Source organism: Danio rerio, chromosome 7 (assembly GCF_052040795.2).
Source record: "Danio rerio strain M-AB ecotype USA chromosome 7, GRCz13ab, whole genome shotgun sequence".
NCBI classification, from domain to species: domain Eukaryota; kingdom Metazoa; phylum Chordata; class Actinopteri; order Cypriniformes; family Danionidae; genus Danio; species Danio rerio.
Genome location: NC_141027.1, coordinates 53,417,600 through 53,442,680, shown reverse-complemented (window position 1 = coordinate 53,442,680; position 25,081 = coordinate 53,417,600). Strand labels below are relative to the sequence as shown.

At 36.1% G+C, this 25,081-nt stretch overlaps 1 protein-coding gene across 27 annotated transcripts in view; it reads right to left on the bottom strand.

The window, feature by feature from the left end:
• The window catches only part of ppip5k1a (diphosphoinositol pentakisphosphate kinase 1a), a 97,516-nt gene that overhangs the window by 63,077 nt on the left and 9,358 nt on the right, over positions 1-25,081 (bottom strand). For 26 of the 27 annotated variants that reach the window (XR_015496265.1, XR_015496260.1, XR_015496264.1 and 23 more), the window contains exons 4-25: positions 23,133-23,223; positions 22,930-23,015; positions 18,865-19,019; positions 16,966-17,067; positions 16,539-16,700; positions 16,292-16,413; positions 16,098-16,199; positions 15,882-15,968; positions 15,728-15,803; positions 13,775-13,884; positions 11,813-11,898; positions 11,613-11,738; positions 8,892-9,013; positions 8,617-8,799; positions 8,379-8,520; positions 7,479-7,702; positions 5,784-5,911; positions 5,566-5,680; positions 3,946-4,053; positions 3,686-3,799; positions 3,437-3,577; positions 3,212-3,305 (exon numbers count right to left, since the gene is read on the bottom strand). Coding sequence is in view for 9 of the 27 variants with exons in the window: in XM_087261861.1 (XP_087117987.1) it covers positions 3,212-3,305; positions 3,437-3,577; positions 3,686-3,799; positions 3,946-4,053; positions 5,566-5,680; positions 5,784-5,911; positions 7,479-7,702; positions 8,379-8,520; positions 8,617-8,799; positions 8,892-9,013; positions 11,613-11,738; positions 11,813-11,898; positions 13,775-13,884; positions 15,728-15,803; positions 15,882-15,968; positions 16,098-16,199; positions 16,292-16,413; positions 16,539-16,700; positions 16,966-17,067; positions 18,865-19,019; positions 22,930-23,015; positions 23,133-23,223 (2,676 nt within the window). In the remaining 18 variants the exon portion in view is untranslated. Of the gene's footprint in view, positions 1-3,211; positions 3,306-3,436; positions 3,578-3,685; positions 3,800-3,945; positions 4,054-5,565; positions 5,681-5,783; positions 5,912-7,478; positions 7,703-8,378; positions 8,521-8,616; positions 8,800-8,891; positions 9,014-11,612; positions 11,739-11,812; positions 11,899-13,774; positions 13,885-15,727; positions 15,804-15,881; positions 15,969-16,097; positions 16,200-16,291; positions 16,414-16,538; positions 16,701-16,965; positions 17,201-18,543; positions 18,601-18,864; positions 19,020-22,929; positions 23,016-23,132; positions 23,224-25,081 lie in introns of those variants that run through there. The other variant, XM_087261869.1, reaches the window with a different exon arrangement.

Here is a 25,081-nt window from a genome sequence, read left to right as displayed (position 1 = left end):
CAGAAGAGAGGTCTTGGGTGCCATCAAGGGATATACTGGACCTATCTCTGACCCAGGACTTTCACCATTGGTACCCCAATCAAACAAGTATTGATAATTATACAGTCACTTACTGCACTGCCCATAAGGGAAAGTAGCACCAACTTGCACAAAATACTAGGTGTATGCTAGTTTTGTTGAATAAAATCAGCAAACAATGTAAATGAAATATGACAACAAGATGCTGCGGTGCTAGAAACTTGCTATTGTCATATTATAATTATTGTCGGGCAAGTAAAGTAATGGCTAGTTTTTGAAGTAACTTATAAGGGTGCCTGATAACTTAACAGTGCCTGTGCCTCATTTTGCATACTGTCCACCCTAAATGATTGAATATTACAAATGTTATATTCCATTTAGATCAGAAAGGTGGATATGCACATTGAGTTGCAGGGATATCGATGATTCAAATGGATCGTTCATAATGGAGATTTATTCAAAAACGAATCGCTGCCTCCGTTAGAATGAAAAGTGAAAGCAGGAGAGAAGGTGTGTTTCAGGACAGGGATTAGATCAAATTTAACAGGGAGTGAGGATAATACACTTCCTTACACACAAACACATGCTCTTTTGTTGGCAATGCCCATGTGGTCACGTTTCTGTTGATGTAGAAAAGGGATGTAAAATTATGTTTTTTGTAATTTAAAAAAATGTATTTGTATACTGACCACCGGGAAAACTCCTGATCATAGATATATGATAAATGCATAAATGTTTTAATATCTATGGCTCCGGATTGACAGTCCTCAACTGTACCTTGGTCCCACATTCATTTCAAAGGAGCGCTCCCCTGTACTAAAATGGCGGCTCTTTTAACTCATTCCTTCCAATTAGGGATGCGCCAATACCAGTATCAGGTATTGGATCGATACTTGGTTAAAATACTCGTACTCGTATTGGACATGAAAGGCCGATACCACGTACCGATACCACTCAACAGTAATTCACTACATGGATGTGATTTCCTGTCCTACCTGACTACAATGTCTTAATGTATTAATTAGCCTAATGTGTTATATGTTAATAGCTTAGTCCTTATAAACAATCCGTTTAAAAAATACATTATTAACAAATATATAGGCTACTGAAGAATAAACCAAATATGCAATATGATCATTGCATAATAATCACAGCTAAACAAGCTAGCACTCATTTTATTTATTAACTGTAAATAAAAAATGAAAGAAATTAAGAAAGTAATTGAACATTATGAAGAAATCTAAAGGCTACAGGCTAAATATCGCAGCACATCGCAGTTATTTTACTGCAATTTTCAAATAATAGTGATAAAAGACAGACAGACACACACACACACACACACACACACACACACACACACACACACACACACACACACACACACACACACACACACACACACACACACACACACACACACACACACACACACAAACACACACAGAGGATACACTCTTGTAGGCCTATTCATTATTGAGTTTTTAACATTAAACGCATAATAATCAAGTGCAAAAAAGAAAAGTTAAAATTCTGAAAAAGTGATTACTGCGGTTGCTGCGATAGTTGCTTGTTTGGATTATCAGTGCTAAATCTTTTTTGTTTTTTACATTGTGAGATGATGGTCATGTGATTTTTAAAATAAGAGTATGCATTGAGTATTTATGGCTATTGATCTTATCTTCCCGCTACCCACCCATAGTTAAACATCAAGTAGCCTACTTTTTGCTTACCCAACCAGCCGATTAACGACAGGACTTGTGAATATGAAAGAATCCCACATAACAGGGTTTTATGCGTCCCCAATATGCAATGCCAAGAGAGTGACTCCATAAGGTAACTTACACTGCACACACTTTGTGTAATGTGTGAAGTCATGGACACAAGTAAGTGCAAGTATAACTAGTCCTTAAATGTACATGCTTAATCATTAATAGATAAGGTCTGGATTCGTAGGGTTATCAACAATGTGTGTATATTTTTGGCTTGAAACAGCCTTCTGTTAAAAGACTTTTTGTGTTCATCCTTGCTACAGGCAAAAAACAAACAAAAAAAAAAAACAACAACAAATAAATTTAATTGAAACCATATCTATGAAGTATCGGTATCGGTACTCAGTATCGGTGAGTAAACAAATTAAAATACTCGTACTCGTATTGGTTTGTAAAAAGTGGTATCGGTGCATCTCTACTTCCAATAGACAACAACAACGTAGGCAACATTTAATGTAAATATCTATGGTACAGATTAACCCTAAGACACAAACATGTACATTGTCAAAGCATTAAAAGTGTCCAAAAAGGTGCAAAACCATTACAGAAAATGACTAGGAGAGTGTTTAGACTGCATATCATAGAGGGAAAGATGAAGGATATCTACTGTATGATGACTGAAATTACCAAATGACTCCAAACAACAACTAAATGCACCACAGAATGTTATGTTTTCAAATACATGCACCAGTGTTGCACGAGCTTGGTTTGCGGTCCCAACTGTGGACACTTGTAGCTTGTTAGTCAGGGTTCAAAGTGCATAATAAGCATTTACATATTGTCACAGGGGTTTTTATTATTAATTTCTTTTAATTTTGCATCAACTTGCTTTCTGTCAAATTATCATATATAAATATGTTTTAAATATGTTTTCACATTAAATTAATCTCACATTTTCAATGTATAGTCCTTAAATATCAAATATAGGAAAATGGCAATGATGTAAGCTACATTTTTCATTTGCAGTGTATAAGATGTAATCATTTTCACAGCGTAACGAACACTATTCTTGAGTACTTTAGAAGAGCAACATTCTACTCATATTTTTAACAGATACTTTTTACTCACACTAAATTTTATGGCAAGTAATTTTACTTTTACTTGAGCAGGACTTTCAGAACTCTTCACCACCATGGCATATCAGAAATCACAGCATTTGTTTGCATAAAGCAAAACGCACAATGATCCCTTTAATACATCTAAAAATGAACAGCATCACATGCACTAAACTCCACTGTGTCCAATACGCACTGTGTATTCACTAATTTCCTTTATGTCAATGAAAGCCCCCAGCTAATGGTTGGCACACCCGAAATAAGACTCAATATAGTGTTGCCTTGGATGAAGAGGGTGATTTCCTGTCAGGGAGAAGAGATAAACAGCAGTTGTTGAGGTTGAATGAGGGACAGACACACGATACCAACCTAATCCGCTCTGCTTCATCTCTGGAGACTGACGTGAGCAGGAAGGGAAGAGGCGATAGCTGCCTCCTTTAGAGGAAGAGCTTTCTGACAAGACCTGTGTGCACACAAATGGGGCACTTTTGAATTTTGCCACATAAAACCCAGCCTGATTCTGTCAATTTGACACCACTGAGATTCACAGTCATATTTTAGAAAGTAGAGTAGGTGTGATGCTGTCTTTGATACCTCCATAGAGCCAGTCTTGCGGTTGCGGATCAAAGGGGATTTCCTCTGGGTGCTGATGGCCTCTGAAAGGGGCAATGCACGGTCGGGCTCATCCCGTGAGAGGTTCTCCAAACTTCCAGGGTCTGTTTGCTTCTGGTCATTCTACATCAAGACACACAAACACAGACATGGAATCTTCAGCAAGCAAGCATTGCTATTATTAGCTAAAAAAATGTGTTCTCCAATGGGACAAAGGAAAGGGTTGTATACTTCAGCAGAGGCTGGTCGGAAGCCGAAGCCCATCGGAGCGCTCTCTTCCTCAGACACTTTAACCCCAGGGCTGAAATGCAGTTCCACATGGAAGCGCTCTTCAGAGGACGGATCCTGGGTTCACATAAGATCACAGTTGTCACATTTCTTTGAAGCACTCTGTTGAGACTAGACAGTCCCCACTCAGACATTAAACAGTTCTGCTGTGTTTATACTGGGTCTTAGAGCAGAGCAGAAAGGACAGTATAAGCAGGAGGTACCTTATTGTTGTCTTCGTAGAGCATAATGACGATCTGCGTCATGTAGTTGAGTTCAGACACTGCACTCAGATAATCCATGGCTCTCTTCCACTGCTCATCGTTTTCTTCCTGAAATATCATTATTAGTTTAATTCTTCATCAAACTACCATTAAATGCAAAAATATTTCTTGTTCTCTTTGACTTTTTGCTTCTGCTCTAGCCTGTACTTGTCTTGTCTTAGCATACAGTACTTTCAGAAGCATGAATTTATATTATTTTCAAATCAATTCAAATGTATTGTATTTATTTAAGTATAACTTTTTATGTGATTTCATACTTTCTTATACAATAAAGGCTAAAGTGTAAAGCTGAATGTGCTGTTGAGCAAGGTGGAGGTCTACTGAAGCATTTTTTTGTAAATAAAAACACCAAGGCTCTTCTAAAAAAGCTCAGCTGTGGTTTGTCAGATTGTCATTCTTTTGGCTGATGACTGGCAAGAAAGGACAGACATCGCAATTGCTGAAATTGGTGAAAGAAGCGAAATGCCTCTCACTTTCTACGCAATGACCTTGTCGCCATGATAATGCTACAAAAAAATCTTTAAACCAGCGGAATGAATTTGCTCTAAACAACGCAAAAACAACCAATTTTCAGTTGTTAGTGAAATATATCTGTCCTAATACGTGTTTTTAGCAGTGTGGCATATACAGTGAGGGAAAGTATTGAACACGTCACTATTTTTCTCAGAGAACATATTTCTAAAGCTGCTGTTGACTTGACATTTTCACCAGATGTTGGTAACAACCAAAAAATCCATATATGCAAAGAAAAGAAAGCAAATTAGTTTACAAATTGATTTATGTGTGATAAAATTAAACTACGCAGGGAAAAAGTATTGAACACATGAAGAAATGGAGGTGTACAAAGGCAGTGAAAGCCCAGACAGAGGCTGAAATCTCTCAGTAGTTCTTCAGCAACCCTTTGCCCTTCTTCATTGTAAACTTATATCAGCTGCTTCAGTCCAACATCTACATTAGCAGGATGATGAAGATGAAACCAGGGTGGACAATTTAGCAAGACAATGATCCTAAACACAGCCAAGGAAACTCTCAGATGATTTCAGAGAAAGAAAATGAAGCTGTAGAATGGCTCAGGCAATCACCTGACTTGAATCCAATAGAAAATACAAATTAAAGATCAGATTTGGTAGACAAAACCCACAGAATCATCAAGATTTTGTTCAATACTTTTTTTCCCTGTGTCATTTAACTTTATTAAACATAACTTCATTTGTAAACTAATTTGATTTGTTCTCTTTTCATATAGGGTTTTCTTTGGATGTTACCAACATTGGTGAAAAATAAGTCAATAGCACCTTTAAAAATATATTTTCTGAGAAAAATGGAGACATGTTCAATACTTATTTCCCTGCTAAAAGAGCTAAATATTAATGAAAAATGAGTCAATTACTGTGCTTCTCATGGAGCACATTTCATATGACACTCTGCATATGTCGTTTTAAATCTGACACTTTTTATCATTTTCATAGTGTTCCTTTTAGCGTACAGGTTATGCCTGTGCCACCGATTGATTCTCCCCTTTCCACCTTATTTCTCTTATTAATGTGTTAATATACTTACATCCAAGAGGCCACCATAACGGAAGATGCTAAGAAGAGAGTGGACATGGCTCTCGCTGGTGAAATACAGCCGAGTGCGAACATGCCTGCCTGGTGACAGCACTCCACGTGAATATCTGAGACACAAAGAGACAGATGAATGTGAGCTTTTGTAATCAATAGGATAGAATAAAAGATAGAAAAAAGCAGAGAGGACAGCATAAGAACAGGGCATCTCACAGTGGATGCAGCTTGTTTACAGACTCATCCTCATGTGTCCTCTGAAGGTCCAGCTGAATTTTCTTCACCAAAGGCAGACAATAGGCATACGCAATATCCAGCTTCTCTACCGTATTAATGCCATACTCCTAAAAAAACAGATTTTAAAAAACTGTCAGCAGTCAAAAGAACAATTGCAGATCCTGGCTTTGTGTGGTACATTATATATAAAAAGTATAGAAGAACTGAAACAAAAATTCTGGGCCAAAGCAGATAATTCTAGATGCTCTTGGCTAGAAACCAAAACTGCATTGCATGGATTATTATTATCATTATTATTATTATTAAATGATTATAATTATTATTGATATAATTATTACAGAATATTCGGCTACCCAAAATTTTTGCATGTTGTCTGATATGTTCAGTTAAATCCTGCAGGAAAGTAATGCCTCAAATTATAATAGGTAGGCTATTTTATTTTGACTTTTGCTACTGTATATGTGACTAATATTTTTGTCAAATAAAAAAAAATACAGAAATATGGCTACAATCGAATAATTTATGCACTGGCCCTATTTAAATACACTCTCAAATCTTTCTTAAACGTCAGTCAGATGACAAGCTCAATCACTCAACAGCTAGATGGTTGTCTGTCTGAAACCCCCATCCCTAGAAGTGATAACTAGGCCTATACGGAAGCTGCAGATTTTAAGTACATCATTAAGTCTATGTAATTACTCCTGTAAATGGGTGTAAATGTATATTTGATCAGTCTTTAAGTTAATTAAGTAATATTATTGTGATATAACAACAATAATATTAAAATGTTCATATGATTTTTCTAAAAATACAGTTTGTAAAGTAATATTTTCTGTCTTTTTGTTTAAATATATTATATGAGAGACTTGCTTTTCTTACCAAATAAGTGGATTTAGATGGATTTGCATTGTAAACATTAAATAAAAAAGTTAAAAACGTATTATTTTTATTTTATATATTAAGTTTTTAGTTATGATACAACTAAAATTATTCTGCATAAATCCACAGATTATTTACAAATTTTCCCGCAGAAATAATAAAAAATCACCGTCACCTCACAGCATTATGTCTAGCCCTAGAGATAAACTATTGTTGCTTATGTGCTAAACAAATATTTTCAGAATTTGTATTTGATTTATTCTTTAAAACTTATGTAATTGCAATGCCTTGATTTTAGTAATGTTAGTATACAGTCATAGCCATAAACACAAAAGTACTAATAATTGTCATCATTTGTTTCTGTGTTTTGGTTTTCGACCTTGGTTTCCTCTTTTTCGGTTTTCAGTTTAGCCCAAGAAATTTCATTGTGGTGCACCCTAATTATCATACAATTGTCATTATCTTATTAAAAGTTTTTTTTGAACTCGATAATTTAAATTATACTTACTAAAAAAAACTAATTTCATCTGGTGGAAATGATCACCCGAAAAACAAAAAATACTATTTTCGGCTGATAAATTTGTCAGATGGAAAATTCCATTTAATGACAAGTGTCAAAAAGTACTAAGAAAGGTTTCGCTTTTTAGATTTATCTTTTTGTTGTGGTGTTTGTTGTTTAGTTTGTCTGACGAAATGAATAAGAAGTGTCATTCTAACAGCTAGATTATAAGACTAAGCAGCAGTATAAAATACAATAAGTACATAAGTAGCTGTACAAAAATAATCATCACATACTTGTGGTATGACAATGTCAGCTAGTGCTCGAGAGAGCTTGAAGAGCTCCAGTGTATCCTCCAGGCCCAGGGAGCTGTTGTGCTGCACATCATATTTAATGCAGTCATAAATGTCAGGAATCTTGCTGATGTCATAGCGTCCACTCTTCATGCGGAAATCCCTTTCCAATTTAGACCAGCGCTGAAGCATCATCTCCAGTGTCTCACTGTGGTACAGCTGTAAATCTGAGAGAGGCAGCACAAGCTCATTTAATCAAGTCATTCTTACACTGCTTTCTTTGGTATGGCCTTTAAGGGGAGCTTCATATCTGGAGATTTGCTTTGTTCTGATAAAGGGAATTTAATACTTACTAAGTTGGATAGCTTACCATCACAAGGCAACATTTCGGTGTACTAAAAAGTGTTTTTTGCAAGTCACTCCGTCAGCTCATAGTGGCTTTATATGTCGCTGTTCACACACTAGTAGAAATGTAGCTATTCCTGCTGTACCTGATAATTATTACATGATTGCTACAGGGATTCTAGAGTGCTTGTGTGAAAATGTCCTCAAAGGGATAGCTCACCCAAAAATTTAAATGAAATGAAAACATTTCATTCAAAACTCACCCCTAGTGTTTTTTTAATCCTTTGTTCAACTTCAGATAGCAAGTTAAGATATTTTAGGTGTAATTTGAGAGTTCTCTCATTACTCATAGACAGTAACTGTCCCAGGACGTTCAAAGTCCAGAAAAGTGAGCTGTCTATGGAGGGCCAGAGAATTCTCAGATTTCATCTAAAATATGTTCATTTGTGTTTTAAAGATGAATGAAATTCTCAGGGGATTGGACTGAAATAAAGGTGAGTAATTAATTAAATTATTTTTTGCATAAATACTGTTTTTAATTGAGCACAGAACAATCACCTGCTGATTTGGGGTCTTCGAGTCTTTTGCGGATCTGTGAAGTGAGGCTCTGGACGAGGGTGTAGACTTGATCACATATACACACTGGATTCTCGACAGCCCTCATAGAGTTCACCAGAGAACTGCTGCATGTTGGGGCCAGCTGAAAAAACACAAGAGATGAAGTGGACACAGATGCGCCTTTCATATCAAGTCAGCGGAGGGCTGAAATACAGTTCAAAAGACACTCCAAATGTACCCTGTCATAGTCTTCTTCAGTGAAGACTTCATCTTTCTGCATGATCTCATGAAGTCTGGCTTTAACCCTCTGCTGACAGCCGCTGAGCGATTCAATATCGTTATCCAGCAGACCGTTCATATTTGCACTTTTCACCATCTGGACCAAGATGGGTGTCAGTTCTCCTTCCAACGCTAAGAGACCCTGCCAGGCAAACAACCAACGGCAGTTTAACAACCTTTGATAACTTTATACCTTTAAACCTTCGATAACCTGTTTTTGTTGTGGCTGAGGACCTTTGCAAAGGCAGCAGCAGTCATTTGCACCCTGCCTTCATCAGAGGCGTAGATCTTGAGGTCATGTCGGTAGGTGCTATGTAGCCTGAGCAAACCGCAGCCTGGAAAGCCAGCGTAATCGCCTGTAAGTGGACAAGAAAATAACATTCACAGAACAGATTAATAAAATTCAACCCTGTTCCTAGAAACACAGTCTTGTAGGATTCAGCTTCAACTCTAATCTTAACAATTATTACAGGTAGGGGTCTAATAAAATAAAATAAAATAAGCAACACGGTGGCTCAGTGGTTAGCCCTTTCACCTCACAGCAAGAAGGTCACTGGTTCGAGTCCCGACTGGGTCAATTGTCTTGATGTCAGACTAATTCTAATTCACACACACTCTGTCTTATAAGTGTACTAGTTTCACTTCTAGCTGGCTAAATTGGCCATAACGTATGTGTGTAAAAGAGTGTGTATGAGTGTTTCCCAGTACTGGGTTGCAGCTGGAAGGGCATCCCCTGTGTAAAACATATGCTGTGGTGACCCCTGATGAATAAAAGAACTAAGCTGAAGGAAAGTGAATGAATGAAAATAAAATAATGCAAGTAAAATAAAAAAATAAAGACAACGGCTTTAAAAAGACATGGTTGAACAACCCTGGCATTTTTTAGATAGTAACATAATCAAAAGGTTTTTATTTAAATGCTGCAAACAGGTTTATTTTGCAGTATTCAATTTGTATTTGGATATTGCCGACACTTTGAACTCTTTCTGACAATAACTGGTTATCCCAGTTATGTCATGAAATCAGTAATCAAAACCCTGACGGCTAATTATATTTGCCACAAACTAAAATTAAAGTAATCTTCTCACACAAACTTGTCAAATGACTTACATGCAATATTTCATTTAAACAGTACACTTTTATTGCGCAAAAAACATAAAACTCCTCTACAGAAAACGAGGAAGAAATTAATAGCCAAGAGCAAACAAGAAAAAGGGAAGTGAATAAAGCAAATCTGCCGAACAGACAGTGGGTTTAACCCCAACAACCTATCCACTTGTTAAGTGTGACATCATGCGGAGCGGTTTCCGAATCCAATCGCTCTACCAAATTCTATAGGAAAACTCAACAAATGTAATAATAAACATTTACAAAGCAACGTAATTCTAATGAAAATCTCGATCGTAATATATATATAAATATATTAATGGCTGATATGCGATGGCCAGAAAGTGATTAATTTTTATAATCTGTTAAAATATTGATGTCTGTGATGCAGCAAGCCCTGATACTTTTGTGACACCATGATAATACAGTTGAAGTCAAAATAATTAGCCTGCCTTGTTTATTTTTTTTCTCAATTTCTGTTTAACGAAGAGAAGATTTTTTCAACACATTTCAAAACATAATCATTTTATTAACTCATTCCTAATAACTGATTTATTTTATCTTTGCCATGATGACAGTAAATAATATTTGACTAGATATTTTTCAAGACACTTCTATACAGCTTACAGGTTAATTAGGTAGGTTTGGGTAATTAGGCAAGTTACTGTACAACAAGGTAGCTTAACGGGGAAATAATACTGACCTTAAAATGGTTTCAGAAATAAAACAAATAAGACTTCTTGCAGAAGAAAAAATATTATCAGACATATTGTGAAAATTTCCTCGCTCTGTTACACATCATTTAGGAAATATTTAAAAGACAAAAGAATTCAAAGGGGGGCTAATAATTCTGACTTCAACTTTCAAATGTGCAGCGGTTTGGACCCTGAAAACTGTATTTAATAATGTCAGGTTAACAAATGAGGAGTGCTGTGTCAAGTCCCAGTTAGTCGAAGACAGAACACATAGCAAGTTTCTTTTATAATAAATAAAAAGAATAAATTATATAGTAGTCAACATTTGAAGTGGATCCAAAGATTTTATTTTGTCGTAGGCTAATTTGAAATACTTTTTTGATTCATCTTAAATGTTAAGTACCGTATCAAAAATGGCAACAACAAAAAAGGGAAAAGTCATTGATTTGTGCCTCTTTGGTATGCACTACAATAAGTATATACAAAAGTTTAAAAATCTATTAGTTGTATTACTGATATCCTTTCTGTTGTAGAATTAACATGAAATACTGACTTCGGGACGACGGAACAAGAAGTTCAAAACTGCTAACTCATTTCCAGCTTTTAGAACTATTTTTTATCTATTCATTACTTAACTTTATGTCATTATGATAACTTATTTATTATGCTTTAAAAATGCACCAGCTGTCGGTGCCAATGGCGTAGTGGAAAATGTACTGACACATGCAATCCAGTGCTTTTGACAACCCAAGTTCGATTACCGCCTCGAGGTCCTACGCCGATCCTTCACCTCTCTCTGCTTCCCACACTTTTCTGTCAATTCTCTCTATTGTCCTATCCAATAAAGGTGAAAACCTCGAAAGAAATAATAAAAAAAGTGCACCAGCTACCAATAAAGCATCACATAATAATTGTAGATGACTGAATAATAGGCAAATTAAAAAAGAAATTTCAAGAAAATTGTGAGAAAATTGTCATCCAATATTTTGCCAAATCACTAATATGAATGTGTGATATATTTACAAAAGTTATGAGAAGCTGAAAGCATGAGATTTGTGGACTCATGCAGACTTTGACCAAAAAAAATCATCTAAAGCGTGATGTGAAAAAGGCACAAGTGTAATAAATGTCTGTGTAATTGACCATACTGTACCTTGACCTCCAGGATACATGCAGCGAAAAGCCCTGCCGAGTTCTTCAGCCTGTACTCTGCCGGCTGGAGTCAGTTCTCCCCCCCACTTCAGCACCAGCAGTATGGAGGGGCCCTCCTTACGGGTATCTGAACACACAGCAGTACCATCATGCACAACACGATTTCAACCCAACAAATTTTCCTATCAACAATCCTCATACCTTCTTCCTCACTGGATGTTTTGGGTTGTCCATGAGGAAGGTATGTTAGCTGCACTTTCCTATTGATTCCAGAGAAATGGCCATACCTGAAAAAAATTTAATAAATCAAATATAAATATAGAGATAATAGTTTGATTATGGTGTATCCCACAGCCCAACTAAAAAAAAACAGCTTAAACCAGCCTAGGCTGGTTGGCTGGTTTTAGCTGGTCGACCAGGCTGGTTTTAGAGTGGTTTTGGCCATTTTCAGGCTGGTTTCCAGCCATTTTCAGCCTGGTTTTAGCTGGCCAGGCGGGAAGATGACCAGCTAAAACCAGCTATGTCCAGCTTAAACCAGGCTGGTCAAGCTGGTTTTAGCTGGATTTAGCTAGTCATTTTCCAGCCTGACCAGCTAAGACCAGACAGGAAATGGCTAGAAACCAGCCTGGAAATGGCCAAAACCCCTCTAAAACCAGCCTGGTCGACCAGCTAAAACCAGCCAACCAGCCTAGGCTGGTTTAAGCTGGACTTTTCAGCAGGGAGGTGTCAAACTCAGTTCCAAAAGGGCCGCAGCTCTGCACAGTTTAGTTCCAACCCTAATTAAACACACCTGATCAAACTAATTGAGTCCTTCAGGCTTGTTTGAAACCTACAGGTAGGTGTGTTGGTGCAGGGTTGGAACTAAACTGTGCAGGGCTTCGGCCCTCCAGGAATTGAGTTTGACACCCCTGGTGTATCCTATGGGTTTCAAAAAAAGTTTCACCTTCCACCTCCCTGTTTTAACTGATGTCTAAATTAAAGAACACTTCACTTTTTACAATTCCTCTAGATTTGCACAGTTGAGTTTTAACATATTTGCATCCATTCAACTAATCTCCAGGTCTGATGGTAGCACTTTAGCTTAGTTTAGCATAAATCATTGAATCGGATAAGACCATTAGCATCTTGTTTTAAAATGATCAAAAAGTTAAACCTTGACTCTTTCATAGTTACATCATGTACTAAGACCAACAGAAAATGAAAACTGCTATTTTCTAGGCTGATATAAATAGGAACTCTATTATCGTGTAGTAATAATTAAAGACTTTTACTGACTTACCACTGCTGCAGCAGGCATAATAATGTTGCGCAGCACCTGAAAATAGTTCTGGATCATCTTATAAAAAATCTCTCTAATAAATATCTGCATAGTTGCAAGGCATGCTCTATGTGCAGGAAGGTATTAACAGGGTTTACATTTACAGAAGTTAGTTTTCAGGTGCTGCATAATATCGTTGTGCCTGATGAAGCCATAGCAAGAAAATAGCAATTTTTCATTTTCCATTGGCCTTAGTATACAATGTCACTACAGAAAAGTCAAGCTTCAAACAATTTGGTCATCTATGAGCAAGATGCTAATGGTCTAATCTGATTGAATGATCTATGCTAAGCTAAGCTTAATGCCATCCCAAATGAAAGAGATTTGTGAAATAATTTTAAAAATTGTTAAACTCAACTGTTTAACTCTAGCAGAGTTGTAAAATGAGCCTAATGTCAAAAACAGTGGAGTGTTCCTTTAACGTAGCCACAGAGAACTGCCAGAACAGCTGCTCTGAAGTCGATCCAGTGCGTCTTTGCTATTGCTGAATGAATGACGCTTGACAAGGGTCGTGAAAGGGGATACTGCAATTTCATTGTGTCAATCTCACTACTGAGATACTAATAATAATGCATGTTGGAAATACACTGAACATAGTGTCCATATATACTTTAACATCCATTACCTAAATATATTTTAAGATGTGTTACAGATATTTCTTTAGATACACTACAAACATTGTTTTGTCACATAAGACAGCATGTTTTTAAGAATACAAAAATTTAGGGTATTGATTAACAGCCACGGATCTGGAAAATATGTCACATGTCTAAAAAATACTGAAAGGAGATCAGCATGGTAGACTGAAAGTGAGCCAGTGTCCAGTTAACATCTAACTTGCTTACATTTCCAGAACTGTCTTTAGTTGTTCAAGCTTAGACTTTTTTTCTTCAATTTCACAGTCAGTATGCTGTCCTATATCTGCCAAAAGTGTCCTGGTAATGTCCAGAACTTCCTGCAAACAGAGAAGAATAGATACACTGTAGCACCACAGTTTTTAACAATAAATTCAGTTTAAATAAGTAGTTTTTTACGATGGGAAGGAGGACATGACAGATTATAATGCCTCAGCAAACTTCCAAGAGGCCTTTAAATGCTGATTTTTAGCTTTCAGCTGCTAAAAAAAGGTCGAGCAGCTGAAAGGCTGACTAATTCACACAGACTTGTTCTCTGTTTCTAATAACTGCACTAATATGCTTTACTAACTCTAAAAAGACATTTTGAAATTTGCAATGTAGGCTTGAGACGTGATGAACAAGAAGCTTGTTGTACTTTAGAAATTTATAGTAAAGTTAAGAAAAAAACTAACATTTTCAAATAGAACATCACAACAACCTCATGAGGTGTGGCAATTATTTAGTGTAGGTGGGATAACAGACTCTGGTCAACCTAACAGATTGCAAGGAATATTCGATGATGGGTCTTTGAATCATTATGTACACCAGGGGGCATATTACAGAATGATCCTCCTAACTATCCTATATATTTTGGTAACCACAGTCCTTTCAGTAAGTGCCACAGCATTTTCTAAGTGTGTTATCTTATCATAACTATAGATAGGAAGGTGGTATTACCTCCCAACCTCACCAAAAAAAAAAAAAAATCCAAAAACGATTTTAACTTTAAAATGATTTAAGAGCTAACAAAAAAAATGGCTTATAATTGCGCTGACCAACAATGGGATTACATTTATTGATGACTGAAAATGCGTGATGGGGTTTAATGGTAAGAAGACTCTTGGAGGACCCTAAAGATGTGTTAAATTTCGATGAAAAAACACTTATATGTAATTACACACTGCCACGCAACATGACATTAGTTAGCACAGGAACTGCAGCCAGCATTAGAGAAAAATTAAGTGTCATTGAGAATTACGGGATAGTGCAAGTGACTCATGCCTTAGGTGGTTGTCAAAGTGAAGTTGAAAAAATATCACAACATGGTTTGTTTAAACGCTTGTCAGTTTTGTTTAGGCTAACTCATTAGCAGCTCACGCAGTGTTGGTCACAGACTAACAGGGTGAATTGTTGAACTCGATGACACAGATAGGATAAGTGTCCTAAATCAATTTAGAATTTGCTTCTTTAATACAAATCTGCAAACAATCTTATTTTAAGACCTAAAATAAGAAACTTTGTATAACGTCCACAGGTTTATTGCATTATTTTAAATAAATCAACAGAATGGAGGTAATTATTCTGCTTGTACTAGTTACCACACCTTCAATCACTGTCCAGATTTGCTGCTTGAGATATTTGTCAGATTATTGTTCTCAAACTCTTCCTGTGTGTAGAACTAGTATCTTACACCTGTCATCCTAAGCCTTCTGTTTTGTTTTGCTCTGATTTCTTACTGTTGTAGGCTGTTAAATAACTTCAATCATTTAGCTCAGTGATATGCAACTATTATGTGGTCAAGACCTGCCTGAAACTACTTTAGTGTGGTGGTTCCTTGAATAGAATTGCACCTTAGAACACAGGTGTCAGTTCCTGGAGAGCCATAGCTCTTTTATTTTTGTGCCCCTCCTCTCATCTTTCACTTGCAGCAAACTAATGGTTGGAAGAGAATGGCACATTTTGTGCAAACCATCAAACTGACATAAAAAATGAAGAACTGCCATTCCAGAGCAGATTTTGATAAAAGATTACCAAAATAAATATTTTTTTCTTCAGTTAATCAACTTTGTATAGGTTTAATTGTTTTAACCTTAAAAATAACAATGTAAAATAAACAAGATAGCAAGATATACATCGTGAATTTAGATTTCACATTAAAAACATAAAATAATAAATCATTACCTGCAGTTGTTTGGGTTTTTTAAGCTTCAGCTTGCCCGTTTTATACCCACCGTATTTTTCAAAAAGCTCAAAAAACCTGCAAGAAAAGAAAAAGTATTTTAATTATGTATCCATCATTCCTATTTAGTATTTCAAACAGGCAACAAAAACGCACATGGCATTTCGCACTTCCATCTTCATCTTCTGCTTTGGTGTGCGATCTCCATGCCGGATTACAGCAATCACACAACGCAGCTCCATCCTAAAGGACAGAATTATAAAGAGCGTCAACAAGGACACTTTGAATGCTCACCAGAATTTAAATATTATCAATAAACGATGTAAACTAATACGTTTAAGCCAACATATGAGAACAACATGTGATGAGTACATTGTTCCTGATGTAGTGGGTACAATAGGAATGTCCTCTGCCTCCGTAGGTATGGACCAGGGGATCTGGAACTGAGGAGCCAGCTCCCTCATTACAATATTTCTGAAAAAAAAAAGTTAAACTCTGTTATATCTGCATGTTATATATGAAAGACAAACTTTTCAAACTTTTGGGTCTTTATTATTAGCTTTTACCCCAGTATCTTAGCACAGTCGTCATAGTATTTCATGGAATTCTTCACAAAGCTAAATCCATTGACATCACACACATATGAGTGGCCATTGGCTCGGAGGAGGTCGAATCCACACACTGTTTGCTGCAGTACAAAGAGTTTTTGAGAATAAAATACACATCAAAATCTTAACCTAAAAATGTCTTTGAAGCTGAAGCTCAGGCTGAAGCTTTCATTCTGCAGTTATTTTCTTTGTAAGATCCTCTTACCTTGAATGCCAGACAAACTTTACGAGCCACAAGCTTCTCCATGGCAGTGAGCATGACCGGGTAGCGGATTTCTTTTCCTTCACTGTCCCGCTCCACTTTTCCATCAAGAGCAGGGGACTTACGAGCCTCTGCGTGAGCGTAATCTGGCCCTACTGTGTACACCTGTGATAAAACAAACACACAAAAAAGCAAAAAACTAATAAAAATGAACAGGATATTTTCATCTGATGAACAAAAGGGAGTAAAGTTCCAAAAAAATAATTCCACAGATCTAAACGTCAGTCTATGAAATGTTTCTAATACTCTAAACATAGCATAGCTATAATTGAAATAAACAAATGTAACAATACATTTTTGCTCTGTATAGACCAACAGCAGCAGGGTAACGCAATCCATTGAGTAGAGGAGATGGTCTGTTATTTTGTACCTTCACATCTGTGCCATCGGTTGGCATGAACTCTTCATAGATGTAGGAGCCAGTTTTTCTCACACTGCTCTCTGGAGAGTAAACACTACTTCTGCTCCCAATCTGAAACAGAGACACATTTACACTTGTTATTTACAGTATTCACAGTCTTCGGCTTAGACCCTTTATCATCAGGGGTTACCACAGTGAAATTAACTGCCAACCTATCCAGCAATTGTTTTACACAGCAGATGCCCTTCCAGCTGCAACCCAGTTCTGCAAAACATCCGTACACACTCATTCCCACACACACACACACACACACACACACACACACACACACACACACACACACACAGCAACGCCCAATTTAGTTAGTTCAATTCACCTCTACAGCATTTCTTTGGACTGTGGGGGAAACCAGAGCACCCGCAGGAAACCCACGTTAACATGGGGAGAACATGGAAACTCCACATAGAATTGCCAACTGATCCAGCCGGCACTCGAACCAGCAACCTTCTTGCTGTGGGGCAACAGTGCTGACCACTGAACCACTGTGTCGCACTAAAAGGAAATTAGATAAACTAAAGTTCCAGAAACATAGCTACTACTATTCGATTTCGGACTGCAAATTATAATTATTTTTATAAGAATAAATAATTTAAAAAGACACCAGAATTTATGTGTTAACACAGACCATTGCCAAATTTAAATTAATTAATTAATTTAAAATAACCAATTTGAAAAGGAACTTTTCTTTTTATTTATATGAATAAAGGGTCAAGATGGCCCAAAAATGTGTGTGTGTGTGTGTGTGTGTGTATATATATAATGAAATAAATGAGGAAATCACCCTTTACCCTTACCTTTAATCGAATACAGTTTGCTATGTTTACTTTCAGCCCCCAGCTCTCAATTAAGCTTGGATTTTGGCCTTTCATAAGAAAAAGTTTGGGCATTCCTGGATTAGAATGTAACAAAACTTATAGATGATTGGGCAGGATTTGCATACTGTAAGTGTGTTCTAGGGAAATTCCTCTATCAAATGAAAACACAATAGACTAAAGGTTGCTAGAATCTAAACCAAAAGTTTGTAGTTCTAACTGAAATGGCTTTCTTTTTGCGCATCATTCCCTTGTAGCAAACTACCTGTAACATTTTTTAAAAACATTGTGTCTGAAGCCATCAAACTGACATCAACAGAGAAGGATTGTGAGTTGCCAAATGCCAAAGGAAATGGTCAGATTTTGATAGATTACCAAAAAAAACTTTTTTCAGTGGATTAACTTGCAGCACGGTGGTGTAGTGGGTAGCACAATCGCCTCACAGCAAGAAGGTCACTGGTTTGGGCCCCTGGGCTCACTGGTTTGAGCCCCGACGGGGTCAGTTGGCGTTTCTGTGTGGAGTTTGCATGTTCTCCCCGTGTTGGCGTGGGTTTCCTTCAGACGCTCCGGTTTACCCCACAAGTCCAAAGACATGTGATACAGATGAATTGGGTAGGCTAAATTGTCCGTAGTGTATGTGTGTAAATGAGTATGTATGGATGTTTCCCAGTGATGGGTTGCCCCTGGAAGGACATCCGCTGCTTAAAACATATGCTGGATAAGTTGGCGGTTCATTCCGCTGTGGCAAACCCAGATTATTAAAGTGACTACGCTGAAAAGAAAATGAATGGATGAATGAATGAACTTGCACCAATTAATTGCTCATCTTAAGACTAACAATTTGTGCAAAATAAACATGGAAAATTTGAATATAAGAACTAATTTCAGTTCACATGTATAAAAAACTGTCCTTTTTATTACATTCTGCACATGCAGTGGTTAAAAATAACACTGAATATTTCTAGAGTCATGTATGCCAACCAAAAAACCCCAAAACAAGTACAGTTAAACAGCCATTGCAAAAAAAAAAAAAGACCTTTCTGAAGAGGCGCTGACTGCCTCCTCCGGCTGAAGTTGGGTAGTAGATGTACACATTATGGTCCTCGGCAGAGACTGGTTTCTCTACAAAAGGTTTTAGAAACACTTCGCCATTAACCTCAACTTGGTCTTCTGCCTCAATCAGGTTACACTCTGTGTCAAAACACAAGAAAGATAAGGCCAATCAGAACAGTGCTCCAGCGATTAAAACAATATCTGAGCACATATACAGATAATACAATCACTGTTTAAAATATGACCCTAATGTGGATTTACAACTGGGTAAATATAGCCATCTGACTGTCATTTGTTTAGAGAAGGATAAATTTATCCAGGTCCTCAGGGAACCGTCATAGCTGCCAAGAACATAATGCCTCATTGGACACCAGACGGTCACATCATGAGCCTCAGAGCAATATTTGTGTCTTTGGCCTGTGAAACACTTAAAATTGCTCCACATGAGGGACTATATTTACTCAGAGCTAGAATAAATCAGAGCAGGGACAAAGCAGGACACTTAGCTAAGATTAAAATCAAAGTTCACCCAGAAATGAAAATTCTGCTATAGTCTCTTTTCCTACAATTGATGTCAATGGCTGCTTCTTTCAGTTTATTTTGTGATCAACAGAAGAATTGAATATAAAAGATTCAGAACCATTCGAGTGTGAGTAAATGGTGAGAAAATATTTGAAGTGGATCAAAAATGTTTTTCAATATTGTCCTACGGTTGAGAGGTACTGCAGAAACACCAGCTGAACATTTTTTTTCTGTTGTCAGGGAAAGTGCCGCATTTTCAAAACACCGGCTATAGGCAGGCACTGAGTGTGCGTTTTATGCTCAGGGCTGAGCACTCAGCATTTTTTAAAGGCTTTGACAGTTAGAGAAGAGCACACAGCTGAACAGTGTTTACGTTTTCGGAGCGAAAAAAACAACAACTAAACGGTTCGGTGGACATGCAACCTAACGGTGTGTTTCCACAACAGCATCAAATGAGATAAATCCACACGGACCAGCCTCAGCTCTTCCGGTGTACTGTCTTTCCATTATAAAATTGCCACATTAAATGTCAGACTTTTTTTTTAAACAGTGATCTTCACTGCCTGATACTGTAGATATAAAGTGGGTCTCAAACTGGACAAGAAGCACTGCATTATATTCCAATTTTCCCCGCAATGTCTTTAAAATATGACAATTTATTTTACCACAGTATTTTAAATGGAGTTTCTGCGCACGCTTTTCACTTTGTTTTACGCTTAAACAACTAAACGAATGCTTGAGTTTATTTAATTAAATGTATTTAATTACATTACAACATCAATACTGTAAAAGGAACCAAATCAAATTGAAAATGGTTACATTAAGCTTTCACCGGAAGTTTATCATTGGCTGAAAAACACTAGCTGTGCATTAGTGGTGTAGCGCATCACAAATCTCACAATTCGGATCACATTATGGTTTTTAGTCATGGATCGGACCATTTTCATCCAAAAAGCAGAAAAAGAGGAGACAAATGTAATTTGCCTTCCATTTATTACAAAAACAATACTGCAAGACATGTTTGGTTGTAAAAAAAAAAAAAAAAAACATAATAGACCTGTAATTATATTACAAAAAATTGAAGAAATAATCAGTTGAATAAAAATAAATAGTAAAATATTTAGTAGTGTGAACATTTCACTGTTACTACTACTGTTGCTGAAAACACTAAATGTAAACATCAGTGGTTCTATCTAAACCATAAACTTTTTTTTCAGTGCTTCTGTGTTATTTGTCTGTTTTTATAATTAATAATCTTCATAATCAATTAAGACTAAAGACTCAATCTCTTTCTTGATTTTTGCATTTTTCAAACACAGATTTGAATGCAGCTATTTGAAGGATTAATCAACCTATGAAAATAACAGCCATTTATAATTTATGTTGCGTAGGTGTTGAGATCCTGATCTTTTACTGATTAACCGTGCAGGTTACACTGAAAGCATTGATGCAGGATAAACAAGTAGTGACAGAAAACATCCAGAATAACCTACCACAACTTCCGTCATCATTATATTTTACAGGAAAGGCTAAATGTTTTCATACATGTTATTTGAATGATGCAAGAGGCGATCTCTATGTGATTGTTGCAAATTTAGGATTAATCTACAAGTAAAAAAATGTGTGTGTTCCGAACCGTGGATTGTGACCTGTACGAATCACGAATCAACCATGATCCGTTACATCCATACTGTGCATATACACCATTTGCACTTAATGCTGCTGGCAATGCCTCAACACTATTGCTCTAGAGCATGTGATATGTTCTTACATAGGCTGCTCTTAGCGCTTCCTCAATGCCACTTTTCCATAATGGTCCATCTGTTTGACCATTTACACTGAGCGTCCATATGATTGAAATGAAAATGCTCACAAGATTTAGGACAACTTTGATAAAATGTGTTGATCCACTTCAAAAATTGACCACTGTATACTTCAGTGTTGATTGATGAAATTAAACATGAACATAACAATAGACTAGGGCTAAGTGATAAGGCGCAGGGCGCAAAAGCATTAAGGGTACACTTTTGCTATTATAAGGAAGGAAAAATACAATCTGCGCCTTGGTGCATGGTCTTACAGGGTTAGCTTAATATAAGCTTATTCAACTAATGAGTTATAGGTTTGTTTTGAGAATAAGTCAATCAGAGTCTCGTCTCCCATTCCCTTAAAGAGTCAGTTGCATCGCGCCATTGCGCATTTGCTATTAACATGTTCGACTTTCTAGGTGTAAAACTGAACGTTTCACTAGCGAGAAAACAATTAAACAGACCATCTGCAGAGCAAGGATAAAGAATGAGCCTCCTCCAATAAGCTTTTACTTACCTTTTCTCTCTTTCTTGGATAAGGAAAGAATGTTGTCGGCTACGCACAGATATCTATTAGCCTACATAATTAAATTGTTTGTTAAGCGCAAAGATTTGTTTTAAAACTATTTCTAAATTCATTTCTAATTTCCAGCAAATGAATAAATGAACAATAATAATGAACTCTGGTCAAAAAACTGAGTTATATCCAAACACATTATATGACACACATAACCATATGGTCCAAAACCTGACAGGAGGACAAATCTAAGCTTGTTTTTAATAAAACAAATATAAGTATGCATACAGTATAATAAATAATATTGCAAATAATAATAACATTATACAAAAGCAAACTGTCATGAATAAACTAAAAAAAAAAAGCCCCCTACATGAAGAAGGCATGGTGGTTTTTATATTAATGTAGAAAATAATAATTTTTGTAATATTTTAATGCTTTATTTTTTTCATTTGTAAAGATATTTGTGCGCTGTACATCCTGTAAGTATTAAGCAATGTGTAAGCGAAGCGCTGGACTTTAGACCTGCTCTCAACTGGTCTATTGCGAAGTCTACTACAGTTCCTCAAAATAGCAACGCACCAGCAATACGCATTAACACACCTCTTTTCTTGAAACACCCATGAGTCCACAAAACGGTACAATTGAATTTGTTATTTAAACAACGTGGCAGAAAACAGAAAAATTAAGATGGCGTTGAACTGAAAATAGCAACACGTTGAGGCAAACACGACTTGCACATTATTGATCTGGGTGTATGATAGGGCTCTTTAACTTGATTTTGATTATTTTATTTATTTATTTATATATATTTGCCCTAATAGTTCACTGACAAGTTGTATATGCCATCTAAAGGCATCTCTCGGGCAGCTTTCAATAATCATCAATGTAGTGCAAAGTAAGGCTCAAAAATGGGTCCATTGTCCTACTTGACCAGAGATGAGATGTGGCTGCAAAGTGGCCGCAGAAGTAGAAATCAGCCACAGCCTTTAACAAAGTAGGGTCACATGACACGTAGGGAAAGTAAATGAAAAAATTGTCCTGTAAAAATGTGATCAATAATAGGTTCTGAACGCAGATTTCGATTACTTTGACTAATCTCCTAAAACTTTTCAACTAAAACTCCTCAAAATAAAATCAAGAAAAACACTTTAGATATTCCAAGCTTTCAAATGCTTGTTTAAAATAAGCTTTGACTGACCATCAGGCTTGTCAGGGTCACGGTTTAACACTGCGTAGCGTGGTAGATCAATCCCCTCCTCCTGCAGGATACGATAAACCTCTCTCCTAAAATATGAAAACAACAGACAAATCCCTTATTCAGGCATCAGCTACAATTCAAAAATGTGTGCAAACATGAGAGATCATTTGCAAAACTGTGATTAATGAAAAATATGGTAATACCTATCCTGTATGTAATACTGCATGTTAAGATCATTGATAAGCAGTGGGTTACGGAGCTTTGCATAACTCACTGCTTTATCCAAGGGGAAACCTAGTTCAAGAGAAAACATTACTGTCACACAGATGCAACACACAGACATCTTATCAGTTACATTGATATATCACAGAAGAGGCTTAAGGCTTATTTCTCTTTTTTTTAAATGGGTGAAATCCAGTCATTTTAAAAAGAGTCTACACGGGCAAATCGGCCACTTAAATTTGTAACATTGTTTGAAAGAAAGCTGCTTTGTTTGAAAATAAATGTGCTGTGCGTCATACCTCACTACACTATCAACGGCAGACAGAAACCTTACCAACGTGGTCACATCTTTATTGTATCTCTTTAGATTAGTTAAAAGGATTATCCACCCAAAATTCTCAATTTTCATTATTTACTCACCCTTCACTTGTTCAAAACCTATTTGAGTTTCATTATTCTGTCAAACACAAAAGAATATATATATATATATATATATATATATATATATATATATATATATATATATATATATATATATATATATATATATATATATATATATATATATATATATATATATATATATTATTTTTTATTATTTTTTTTTTAAGGCTCTTGGTTGCGAGATTATAATAGTTTTGGATTTTTTATTAGTTTTAGTTTTTATTTCGTTTTGACCTTTGTTTTTCAATTCAGTTAGTTTTAATTAGTTTTAGAGGCAGATTTACTAGTTTTTATTAGTTTCCATATTTTGAAATGGTTTAGTTTTAGTTTAGTCTTTATTAGTTTCAGTATTAGTATTAGTTTTTTTTTTACTTTAAATTAGGATATATGTTAGGTGTGTTTGTTGCAAGATTCAAAATCATCAGAATAAATATTTAATATTTATATTTAATATTATATTAATTATTATTATTATTATTATATTATATTAATATTTTAATATTTAGTATAATAAAAACTCAACCAAAGATGGGCTACATTACACAAAAACATTACCATCTACCACTACCATCAACACATCCTCAAATTCAAATACAGCAACAAGATAGCAGCCCTAAGTAAAATATGTGTGCAAGGCTGCTTCTGAGGTTAAACACACAGTAGTGATGGGAAGATTGGATCATTAACACAAATTGGTTCAATTGTGTCAATCTTTCCAAGTTTGGACTCAAAATATCAAAAAAGTAGTCATCATAATTTCAGTCAGTTAAAACACCACCATGATCTGAAAAGTTTCTTACAGTTAAGTTTTGAAACCCAACTGAAGAATGACTCACTTATTTAAATTCCATTATGATTTTCTGTTATCAAATAAACTTAGATTTCTCCAGATCCTCTCATTTAAGCCCTCGGTTTACCCACACTGCAGCTGTTCTCAAGTTTTAATTCAATAACAGCTAGCTGCCATGTACTGTACTGTTTGTGTTAGGTTCTCTAAATCACGCATGCGCAGTATTATCGGTTCACCAATTGTCAATTCTGTTATCTGTGTTTCCTGTTCTATTAACTGAACAACTCAATATATAATGGTTTATTTCGAGTCAGATGGCGGTATCAGGCATGTTAATAGAGGAGTTACCAATCCACGTCACACGGATTCCTGGTTGCAAAAAGAGAACATTTGCAATAGCAAACATGTCGTGTTGTGTGGTAGGATACCAAATTCTTAACTTTTACCATACACCACACTGCTTTTAATGGCAGACAACTTTGGCTAAAAGGGAGCTGAATGAAGTGATGACCTAATTAAAAATGCTGGACTCTGCACTCATTTCATGTCAGGTAAGTTCACGCAATGCTGAATCATACATGTTACTCATTTTTAATTGCAGCAATGATTTCAGCAAAAACAGTTAAATATGGTGAGTTAAACTGCGGACTGAATGCTAAGAATGAAACAAAAACATGTATGTTAACATACCCTACG